The following is an 11,260-nucleotide window of genomic DNA, read 5'->3' as shown; positions in this document are numbered from 1 at the left end:
CAGTTGTGTAATAAATATCGAGGAAGCATGCACAATATCTCCCACCTGTTCTTGTTCTTACACTTTGTACTAAAATAGACTCTGAATAAAAGGAGAAATCGAATAGCAATTGCTTAAAAAGATATGTTTTTATATCGAAGATTCTCGATCACATGATACGATGGCTTAAAGTTTGATAAAATATCGACGATTTTCAAATCATCGCCAAGTATTCAGGATTTCTAATGGAATTTTTCATTATTTTTTTAATTTCCCTCTTCACTTTTCGTGAAGAAAAAAGTTTTTTAAGTTTTGTGCCATTAAAATACGTCGAGGAAATGACAAGGGAAATATTAAAATCAATGAAATTACGCGTAAGCATCAAAAATTTTTCGCGAGTTTTTTCAATTTGTGTCTGGAGAAGATTAAAAAAACATTCTTCATATTCATTTTGGTCCAGATTATTTATACCCACTGCGTGAACTCGATTTTAAAGCAACAGATAATTCCTTAAGGTAGTAAACCTTGAAATTCTTAGATCGCAGAAACAAAATAACGAGAGAAAGAGAACACATTGTTGGTAAAAGTTTGGTTTTTCCTTTTACACTGATTCAATAACATTCACATACCTGAATGCAATTTCGTGTCTGTCTGTCAGAGGATGAGAAATTTTCAGCCTAAGATCCCCGGTTATTCCTTGGAAGAGCAGAATTCAGAAGGCAGGGCTTGAATTTAAAGGCGATTACTAACTGCTTTGGATTGGCCCAAATAACAAACTGATAGCCATTCAGTGTTTATTTAGACAATTGCCTTTTAGAAGGTGTTATGAGACCAACGTAGGAGAGCTGTCAATATTGCATAATTATTCTATTATCTCCGTACCACAGCATCAAAAGCGCAAGAATTGATAAATTTTATGTTTCCTCCCAGATCCATTTTGCTGTCAAAGGCTAAACAATTATTGAAAATGGTTGATGTGAAAAATGATCCAAAATTGCCCAACCATCTCAGCTGGCAATAACAGTTTTAAATTAGAATCTAAAACGCGTATGAACAAAAACGTTGGGAAATTAAAGTTTTATTTTGTGACAATTGTGATGTTGAACGTTTAACGACGACACATTGACGAGGTTGTGGCTTTGTGTGCAATAACTCCAGAAAGTGTAGAAAAGACTCCTTTCCGCAGCTGTTAATTTTCGAATTAAGAAGGAAAGCAGGTGTTTTTTTTTCATTTCCTTTTTTCATTGTGCATTTTTGAAAACATGGAGACAGATATAATTCGTTCAGCCAACAAACATATCTTCTGATGGAGATCTAATTTTTTTGGCGATCCTCGTGATACTGGTTTAGCACTTCTAGTGCCGTTCACACACAATGTATTGAGGAACCTTTGAATGCCTGGCCTTTGATAAAATATGAAAAAAAAATTACTACATGCTTATCACATATTTGCTCGTCAGCACTTCGTATATATTCCTCCAGGATAAAAACTCGCAATCGCATTGATAGATAATCCTCGATAATGTGAATATCATACCCTAAAGTCGGCAATCACAAACTTTCAGAAAGTTCCAGTTAAAATTCGACCATGAATGTTAACGGGTTAATTACGAGCAACTTTGAAAGATTATGGACTAGCATGTACAATTTCACAATTCATGGCCAATTTTCTGAAAATTCAACCGAATATGGCATATCAATAGCCATTACTACGAAAAAGATAATTTCGACCCAAATTCACAAGCGAATATAACTATCTGCGGTAAAACATGATCAACTGCTGTTAAAAATCGTTCTTCAGCATGTTTACCTCAGTAAAATTAGATTTCTTCTCTTTAATTTTCGTTCTGTAAAAAAAAAAAGTCGGAGTATCTGTAATTAGCGTTGGCCTGTCCCATAATCGTAATGCCACTTTGCATTTTTGAATAGGTGCGAGAAGAACAAAAGGAAGAAATCTCATTGGTGCTTCGACTGTCCCGAAGACTTCCATGAGTTAATTTCAAACAATTGAAGTCGAAAAAATAGAAATCCGATACCAAAATTGCACTCCGACAGAGAATACAACATATCTCGGGAATAACGATATATATTTCTTTAAGGTCGGCCTTAGTGCTGCTCTCCCATCAGTTTCATCTTGTTGTTGAAAGCTTTCGCTTTTCTTCATATCGGTTCACTTCAATGTGATACATGTTTTAAATCAAGATTCTCAAAACCAATCAGCATGTTTTTCTTTTATCATTCATTTGATATTCGCAACTGTATACATATTGGAAATTTTGGTGCGGTAGAAAACCAATTGCATCATGTTTCTCAAAAATTATATTGAATCGAAATTTCTCTAATGCAGTGAAAATTACCAATTACTTTGCTAGATATGTGTGAGGCTTCCGACGCATTCCTATCTTCAATATTTTGAAACGGTTTCTGCAAAGGTTGAACCTACCTTTTTGGCGACACTTTTCACTTTCTTTAGATTTAGACCCTTGCCTCCCCCTTCGCTGGAACATCCCGGACTGTATCCTAACCATCACGGTTTCAACTCCTCTTTAAGTCCGAGGGATAACTTGCAAATTATGCATACCAGATGAGAAGACTTTTAAAATCTGCGACAAAGCGTCCGAACAGGTAGAGGTAAACTGTGATGCTCAACCTCCACCAGAGATTCTGACCCAGCTACGGGAAAACCGGATCATATCAAACTCATGGGGTACAAATAGTCTTAACATGAATGTAGTGACCACGCCCACTTCAACACCCCACTCATATCGAGTGTAATTTTCGAATGTTTTACCATCGTGCGGATTCTCTACTGAAAAAGCACTCAATGTACCTCTGAAATATTGAACTATAATATTGTGGCTTTCTATTTCGCTAATTTTCTAACTTGAAGATAAAGTTTTTCCCTCGTCATTTTTACCTTTTCTACGAGCGGTTGCCTGAAATTAACAAGGCGTTTTTGATCAAAACACGACCGAGCGAAGGGTCTCAGGCGATATCTCTTTTACGCAGGCGCACATTAAAAATGTACCGCCAGAAACAAAAAGAGGAACAAATTTCCTTTGTTTTGATATGTAAAGTGTCGAACAAAAAGCAGATTTACCTTCGTCAAATGGCGTTTCAAAACAGCTGTATCTTCCTCCTTTTGATTTTTTCCTGTTTTTTAAGCGTGAAAGCAGCAGGAGAGGGATCGGGAAACTCAGAAAGCGCTTCGGCAATTAATCTGCCATCGTTTACTTACAAGATTAACAAGTAAGATTTGTGAAGTTCGTTGAAGTATGAAGTCTAAATAAATGCCTTTTTTAAAGCTTGTTTGCTGGATTTTTCGTAAACTTCCCTAATTAATTTTTCGTTTCAGCTTACTAATCTATACTATTTCAAAGCAATGTAAAGACGAAGACGGAGAACCATGAGTCGGTCCTTTCAACAATCGTAAACAAAGTGTTTGAGCAATCAGGTATAAGAGGTGTAATAATCAATAGCCGCATATCAGAATTCTTCAGAAAGAAAGTATTCTGTCTTCAGAAAGCTGTCAACAAGGCTAGTAATCGTGGCGGAAGGCACTTCTTAGCAAGTTGGAAACGGGCCCTCGGTATCGATTTAATATCATATCGATCTTAATATCATACAGTCTGGTATCTTTCTTCCGTAGATTCGCCTTTCTAACGAGGGTGTATGTTGAGTATTGATTGGAAAATCGCTTTGTTTTTTTTATTTACCTCTTTAGCCTGTCCGCCATTTTAACGAAGGCCTATTACGATGCAAGTCGTATTATATCTTTCAAAATTTAAAAACATTAGGATAAAAAAGAAAACATTTTCATAGCTCTAAGTTGCATGAAGAGCAACAATTAGCAATTAGATTTGCACCCAGGACGTGTAAATCTGCATTGTCAACTTTAACTGTTTTAATTGAGTTATTTCTGCAGTATTTTTCTTTTTCTTAAGTTTGTAACGAATATTTTTTCAATTTTGTTGAAATAAGAAAAAAAAAATCTTAAAACATAAGTCTGGCCATGATGAATCTTCTTAGATAAATTCTTAGTTCAAATGTTGATGCATATAAGTGAATAAAGGGAAACTGAATTAATTCTCCAACACTCGCGTTGCCAAGGGAAAGTGAAACTTGAATAAATGGAGCGTGGTACCAAACAGTTTGTCGATCCCTCTGGTCAAGAGGAACGAACCCATTTCATAATATTATAATAAAATATAATATACAAGCGAGCCCATCGACAAGATTAATGGAGGTTAGTTTATCCCATTGCAGGAAACGTTTGATGGGTAGAAATCAATATCACGAACTCCTCACGACACTCAGGAAGCAAGAAAATGATCAATAAAATTTTACTGCCTCAAACATCCATCCAACAGGAGACTAACCGACCAGGAACTTAGATCTGTGATAATGGAAGATGCACATAAAATCATTTTCTGTTCTATTCCGAAAGTGGCTTCCTCAACGTGGAAAAGGGTGTTGGTGGATCTTCAGGAACTCAAACAAAAAGTATATGTTCACCAACCAAGGTTATGGCGTCGCCTTGGCGAATACAGTGCGGAGGGACAGTCACATCGACTTAAGAACTATTTCAAGTTTATGTTTGTTCGGGAGCCACTACATCGGATCCTTTCTAGTAAAAATATTTGAAAAATGATCGTCAATAGCCTTCATTCTGAGGATTCTGTCAGATATGGACAGGATATGAAGGAGTTTTCGTGGAAGCCAGCATTTGATAAAGATAACAATGTAAGTTTTCCTGAGTTCATCCGAAGATATACCACGCAACCTACACTGGCGGCAATTTAAAGATCAGTGCCATCCGTGTTTCTCTCTTTGATTACGATGTCATAGGTAATTTGGAGACTTTGGCAGAAGACGCCGCCCTTGTGTTAAAAATGGCGGGAATTGGCGACCGTGTAAATTTCCCGCCAATACAAAACGCGACAGGCTCACGTGATATGGAACATTATTATACCCAAGTTCCCCATGAAGACATAAAAAGGCTTGCAGAGTTATATCGAGACGACTATGAACTTTTCGGGTATGAATTTTTTGGTCCTGTGAAGCATTTACTAAATCAGTCTTCGAATATCGGTGTTTGAGAGTACCACAGAGTAAATTATACTTAGTTCAACATTGGAAATTTGAGTTCGGATAAAGCCACACCGCAATGTAAACGTATTGATCAGAAAAATATGCTAAAATCTTTTGGAAGTCCAACTTCCTATGTAATCCTTGAGCGAGCGCCCTGGGTTCGACCGAGAGTTTCCGAAAGTTTCGAACAATTTCGAAACACATGGATTTCACTCGGCCGAAACGTTTTTCATTTTTTATGCAAAACAGAGACAGAAGATAAAATTATGTAAGGGTCAGCATGGCCAGGGCTCTCTGTTAACCAGTGTGAATAATTAATGTGCAACAGATGACTATGCAAAACTAGTTTCCACGATAATTGACAATCCTTGTTCATCTTAGCATTGAAATACATCCCTACGCACTCTTTAGAACTTCCTGTTATGCTACAGTTAATTTGTCCCACTATGATGTATTTTTGTCGGGACCATGATGGAAGGAATCTACACTTCTCAAGAGAACCACGATGGGTTTACCATGGTTCACGAGTAAACTGAATAAATATTATCTTTTCTTCTGGTTATAAAACTAACCACTACAAAAAGGCGAGGAAATTTTACGATATTCATACAGTTTTGCTGCATAATATAAATTTTTGTTGCAACAATCTTGCTGTAACGAGGTAAACGAGTGACGGCCTCGCTGAAAACCCAGCGGAAACAAATACTTTCGTGGATGCACCCTTTTAGTCTTTAGACCTGTGGGAACAAAAGAAGGGCCGGAAGCTTTATAGCTTCAATAACAAGGTTGACACAGGAAGTTTGTGCGGGTTGTCAATCGTGATATTTGCGTCAATGAAACATGAGTGTATGAATAATTCTATCCAGTTGACGTAAATAAAAAAATATTCTTTACATCTCCATATTCAATGCACAATACTCTTACTTGAATTTATGTTAGATGGTTAGAAACTGTTATTTATGGCTATTCCAAAGTCTAATTTTACATGCCACAGGAAGTCTTGACCTTTTTTTAGAAGTAATAATGAAATCCGCATAGCTGACACTGAATAATGATTAAATTTTCAAATAACAATATAGACAGTTCAAAATTATTTTCATATGCTCGAAGAAAAATTAACGGAGGGCATTGTTCACAAGCAGTGAGAGGCACAGGAAGCCAGTAAAACGAGTGAAAGAACTGAAAGGTATTCCACAAAAAACTCATCAATTTACACTCTTAACAGCTTTAACAGATCGACAAGGGATGAGAGCAGTAAAGTGGCTTGTACTTCAGCCCATTTGTGTTTTAGCAATTATAGTGCTGGCATTCACGAACTCGCTTTTTTAATAGTGAACAATAACCTTAAACAATTTGACGGTAAAGCCTTCACAGACAAGAATATTGGGAATGTATGTAAGAAATTTTGTACTTGGAAATTTGTCACTCTCAAGAGCTAGAACATTCCATGTCCCACCAGGGCACAAAACACAAGTTTAATATGAACTTACAGTGAAGTCAAACTCAACCCAAAACCGCATGTGCCATGTGGCCAGTTGTGGTCTGCTTAACATTTATCTCTGAATAGCTGCTTCTCTTCGATGGAAAATGACGTTTTTTGCCTTTTGTGTTTCCTTCCTTCAAATCCAAAGGATTAGAGAAGCTCTCAGTTTTAGACATTTAAATTAAGAGCATGATACCCTCAGGCCATGCCGTGCATGAATCGATAAATGCTATCTTTGAGAATATCTTGCTAGAAAACAAAAAACTTCTTACGCTCTTCAAGGGGAGATAAAACGCAGCTGAAACCGAAAGGGAGCATTTACCTGGGACCCTAGCAAGCCGTGCAGGGGCTATTTACTGACTGACGAGGCTAGGATTAAGTGATTTAATTTCCTTCTATATGTTTATTTCGCAGTTCATCTGTTTGTTGAATTGTTTGTTGCGATATGAGTTTCTCAATTGCAATATAAGTTTACTATAAGTCAAAACTTCACTTCGCTTTTTATAGAGGCGAGGTATCTCGGTTGCAAAGAAGTAAGATATAGAAAATATGCTTAGTAATACCCCAACTTGTACACTACTTTTAACTCGTTGTCGACCACAATTGGTACTACTTTCGTGCTTATGTCTGTGAACCACTTATTACCGAACGAATGTTATCTTTGTGGCTTTCAGGATTTGACCTTAATCAGCTGTAAAATGCCATTGGTTATCTGTGTAGTTTTATTCTTACTTGAAAAACAACTTGGGGCTTTGGGAAGCAGATGCTTATCAGCTGAAGAAGCGACTAAGCGTGAGTACCTACAGTCTAAAATACCCGCCAATTTTTTCAACCGTTCTGAGCTTACTTAAAATCTCTTTGAATTCTCCTCGTTTCGATTGAATACAGCTACTGCTTGATATAATACTGCAGTCAACTTGGAAGAAACATGCTTTGAAATTCTAATGATTCATGTCTAGGTCAGTACTTTGCCTGGCTAAAACGGTAATAGAAAGAAATCAAAGAAATCTTAGTCCCAGTAATTCCTGACTTTATGGCTGGATATTTCCAAGGACTATAAGAGTAACCATTGGCCTTATCCACATATTTATATTCCGTTTATTGTCCATCTGACCATTAAAAGGGTGGTACTGGGTCATTCACACAACTGCAGACCACAACAGTCTTATTCCGTTTTCTTTTATTTTTGGTAGGTTTATCTTGGCATGGAGTCTTGAAATTCTTGTTTTACCTGCTTTTATTTTAGCAACCTCAGTCACGCCAACTGTGGAAATGAACAACTTGGAATTCCCGAATGAGCACGTTCTTCCAACTGGCTATAATATAACAGTCGTTTGTACAAGCAATCATCCAGCTAAATCGGATCATAAATTGTACTTACCCTACTGGATACAGTATTTTTTCAACGATGTCTACAAGAGAGAATTTAGTTGTGGTGGTGGAAATAGTGACTCACATTACGAACGTTCAAAAGTGTGCAAATACTTTATTCAAAACGCCACCGAGGATAACTCTGGGAATTATACCTGCATCTCAGCAAATAGTTATGGCTGCACAATGAAAACTATGGCGTTGATGTTTAAAGGTAACATTTCGTATTAGTTGTTTCTTGTTATACATTATAACAAAATAATGAAGTAGTTCACATTTAGTTTGGTATCTACATGACATTTCATGTCGGGTAAAACTTACATTGTATAATTTTTCGCTAAAAAAACCGCTGATAACAATTTCATATCATATCGGTCTTGAAGGAAAGTGTGTAATTCGACTTGTTTTCTTTAATTTTAAATTTTTAAATTTCTTTTTTTTTTTTTTGTTTCATCATAGAGCCATCACCTCCGCTTTTTACTCATCACCAGCCTCGTGAAGTCGACTTTCTAAAATCTAGTAAAGCCAAACTCAGCTGTAATGCATCAGGTGTTCCCCTTCCCTCCATCACCTGGTCACACCGGATTTCTATTTCTGAGGACTTACCTCCACTTTTTCTTCTATCTCGATAACTTCTTCTCCAAACAATTTCTCGAAGTATACCGATCGTAAAATATTCGAAGTTTGTTTCTGTCTATATCTCAAAACTTTGCCGTAGTTTTTGCAATTATTATTGAAAATGGATCTTGACCAATGAGCGTGCGAGAATTTCTACGGTTGTGGTTAAAGTATTCTTATGTCCCCCCCTCCCCCACCCCCACTCCCCATCCATCTCACTGGCAGTTGAAGTCAACTTTCTATAGTCACCCCCATTAAACTCTGTCGGTGGCAAATGATCCCCCTTCATGCCACCTAAAAGAACTTGATCCTCTGGTTGTCTAGACCGTTCAGTACAATGTTTGTGTAACCGTTGATGTTACTTTTAGTGATGTGGAAGCCAGCGTTCTACATTCATCCCCGAGACACAACTGTATATCTTGACGATGATGCCACCACCGTGACGGTTAATCTCTCGTGTGCAGCAAATGGCTCCCCACTTCCAGTGATCAGTTGGTTAAAAAACAACTCCAAAGTTGATGATGATGCAGTGATTCGAAGTCAAAACATCTCCATCCTCACTGTTGAAATCAGGGAGGGGACAGAAAAGCACTTTAGATATCGTTGCGTTGCTAAAAACTCGTTGGGAAACACATCTTCCCAGGAAGCCACACTGATGATCGCAAAACGCGATGAGGAACGTTTACCAATGGAGGGTGAGCTTACAGCTCTGATTCACAAATAAGATAACGGTCCATAGCGGAAAGTAATTAGAAAAGATCAAACCTCCTCTGTTTTAGTTATAGAGAATGTTTTCCAAATATTTCCTTAAAGCTTAGGCTGGAAAATCGGCTAGAATTAAGTTAGAATCTATTTTTTTTTTTTGCAAAGGCCATAATGCGAATTAAGCCACACGAATATGCCAAAATCAATGCGATCCAAAGCCTCGAGTTTGGATATTATTTATTAGTAGTGGACACTCGCTAAACGACTAATATACTGCTGGAATAATTTCGCAGTTATCTTTGTCTGTTATTCCTTTGTGATTTCGCCTTGTTTCTTTTCTACAGTTGCATCAACCCTAACATAGGCTAAGGTCTTAATTTTTGAAACTAGGTATTGTGGAGGGGGAAAGCCCTTTCTACCTCCAACCCAGAAGCATCAAGGCTATTGCAGGAGACCACGTTGATTTCGTGTGTGCCATCGAGAGTAGTCCTGTCTCACAAATCGTGTGGTTAAAGGATGGTTCAGCAAATGTGGACGGTAACACTGATTACTACTCAGGAGAACAAAGTGCCACCTCTGTGCTCAAGATCTACCCCGTGAGTGAAAGACATGTTGGTCGTTATTCATGCGAAGCAACAAGATTCGCGGGAACTGCAATCTCGCGGGAGGCAGTACTCGTAATAACAGGTAAGGATGAAAAGAGGCTGAATCGTTGTAACTTTTTGTGTACCTAAGGCCGTCATGAACTAGGTAATCCTGCATTATAGTGACATCGCACTCTTAACTTTATTTTTTTCCATTTTAGATAAAGAATCCTCTCGTTCCACATTGTGCATTTCCAAAGCTGTGTGGGTCCCAGTTGCTACAGGAGCTTTTGTACTACTTCTTATTGTCATTTCAATATTTTTTGTTCACGTCAGAAATAAAAATGCTAAATTCAACATCGCGAAAAAGGTAAGATGGTACAAATGTTACTTTCCTGTTGTTGTTGTTTTTTTCTTTTTGTGAAAAACTTATTTACAGAGACTGATTTATTAGATATACACTACAGTGCAGTCTAAAACGGTGATATCTGTTTATATTGGTCTTCCAGATGAGAGAAGATAACCAATTTCCACATCTTCACACTCAAGACGATATGATAAGTCAACAAAGAGGAGACAGTAAAGCCCCGCGATATCAGATGACAAACTTGGCATTTACAAATCTGTGAAATTTTATCCTTTGCACCGTCACATAGTTTGTATCTAACAAAAGTGGAATTGAAGTACTTCGATTCGCCTCCACGATGCCTTCATGTTTTTATTACTTATTTAGCAGACAATTCTTTAGGAAAAGGGACAATGCCTATAACTTGTAAAAAAACTTTTAAGCAGCTCAGAATCATCAAAAAGTGGATTGTCCTTCAAAAATTGTTTATTGGTGAAATTTCCCCAATTTAGGGAATTTACGATCTCCCGACATAAGGCCAGGGAAAACATCACTTAGAAAATGATTTTCTATTAAGAGTAGATCGATGTGTTTACCAGTTTAACGTCTCTAAAGACGCCAAACCTTCCATTCAGCATTAATTGGGATGCGGCCTAGAGTTCTTAATGAATAATACGTCGTCGGCATTCTTTTCTTAGACTGCCCTAAAAATAGGGCGATTTCAGGTTTTTATTTAGCATAGAGCTGTCAGGAAAAGGAAAGAGGTTTTAAGTACAGGCACTGAGCTATTGTTCTGTTCACTAAATCTCTTCTTTCGCCACCTCCCCGCTGCAGTCTGCATCGTGAGGCCCTATCGTGGTTTTTCTACATTTTCGTCATTGTAACAAACAAATGTCTTCGCCACCTTATTAATTGTTCGCTGTATGATATTATACCCTTTTTTGTTACTCGTTCGTTTAGCTGTTTTTGTTTTGCCTTTATCCATGTTCTTTCCTCATGTTTTGCATAATATTCTATTTGTATCAATCAGCTACCTCAAGCAAGCAAATGGTAAATAAAATCAGTTATAGAAGAGAGTTGTGG

The 11,260-nt window shown here is 37.4% G+C and overlaps 1 protein-coding gene and 1 pseudogene across 4 annotated transcripts; both read left to right on the top strand.

Moving 5' to 3' along the window:
* The first annotated feature begins 4,109 nt into the window (after positions 1-4,109).
* On the top strand, positions 4,110-5,078 carry LOC131792456 (carbohydrate sulfotransferase 11-like; annotated as a pseudogene).
* Positions 5,079-6,114: 1,036 nt separating this feature from the next.
* Positions 6,115-11,253, top strand: LOC136282945 (leucine-rich repeats and immunoglobulin-like domains protein 2). Of its 4 annotated transcripts, none has more exons than XM_066171092.1 (7): positions 6,115-6,256; positions 7,228-7,345; positions 7,800-8,138; positions 8,911-9,237; positions 9,638-9,934; positions 10,053-10,201; positions 10,341-11,253. In XM_066171092.1, exons 2-7 carry the CDS (start codon positions 7,252-7,254, stop codon positions 10,458-10,460), a joined length of 1,326 nt encoding a protein of 441 aa, XP_066027189.1. In that variant the 5' UTR covers positions 6,115-6,256; positions 7,228-7,251; the 3' UTR covers positions 10,461-11,253. The 4 variants fall into 4 exon arrangements, with proteins under 4 accessions (XP_066027189.1, XP_066027192.1, XP_066027190.1 ...); XM_066171095.1 differs by having other exon boundaries at positions 6,239-6,256; positions 7,747-8,138; XM_066171093.1 differs by lacking the exon at positions 6,115-6,256 and adding an exon at positions 6,332-6,461.
* Positions 11,254-11,260: the final 7 nt, after the last annotated feature.

The sequence above is a fragment of the Pocillopora verrucosa genome, chromosome 8 (genome assembly GCF_036669915.1).
Source record: "Pocillopora verrucosa isolate sample1 chromosome 8, ASM3666991v2, whole genome shotgun sequence".
In the NCBI taxonomy this organism is placed as follows: Eukaryota; Metazoa; Cnidaria; class Anthozoa; order Scleractinia; family Pocilloporidae; genus Pocillopora; species Pocillopora verrucosa.
Note: the sequence above shows the minus strand (reverse complement) of the source record. Positions and strands in the feature narration are given on the sequence as shown.

Coding starts and splice junctions, on each gene's coding strand:
- LOC136282945 (XM_066171092.1), top strand. CDS start 7,252: ATGCCATTGGTTATCTGTGTAGTTTTATTCTTACTTGAAAAACAACTT. Junction 7,346..7,799: donor AGCTGAAGAAGCGACTAAGC/GTGAGTACCTAC, acceptor CTTTTATTTTAG/CAACCTCAGTCACGCCAACT. Junction 8,139..8,910: donor TATGGCGTTGATGTTTAAAG/GTAACATTTCGT, acceptor TGTTACTTTTAG/TGATGTGGAAGCCAGCGTTC.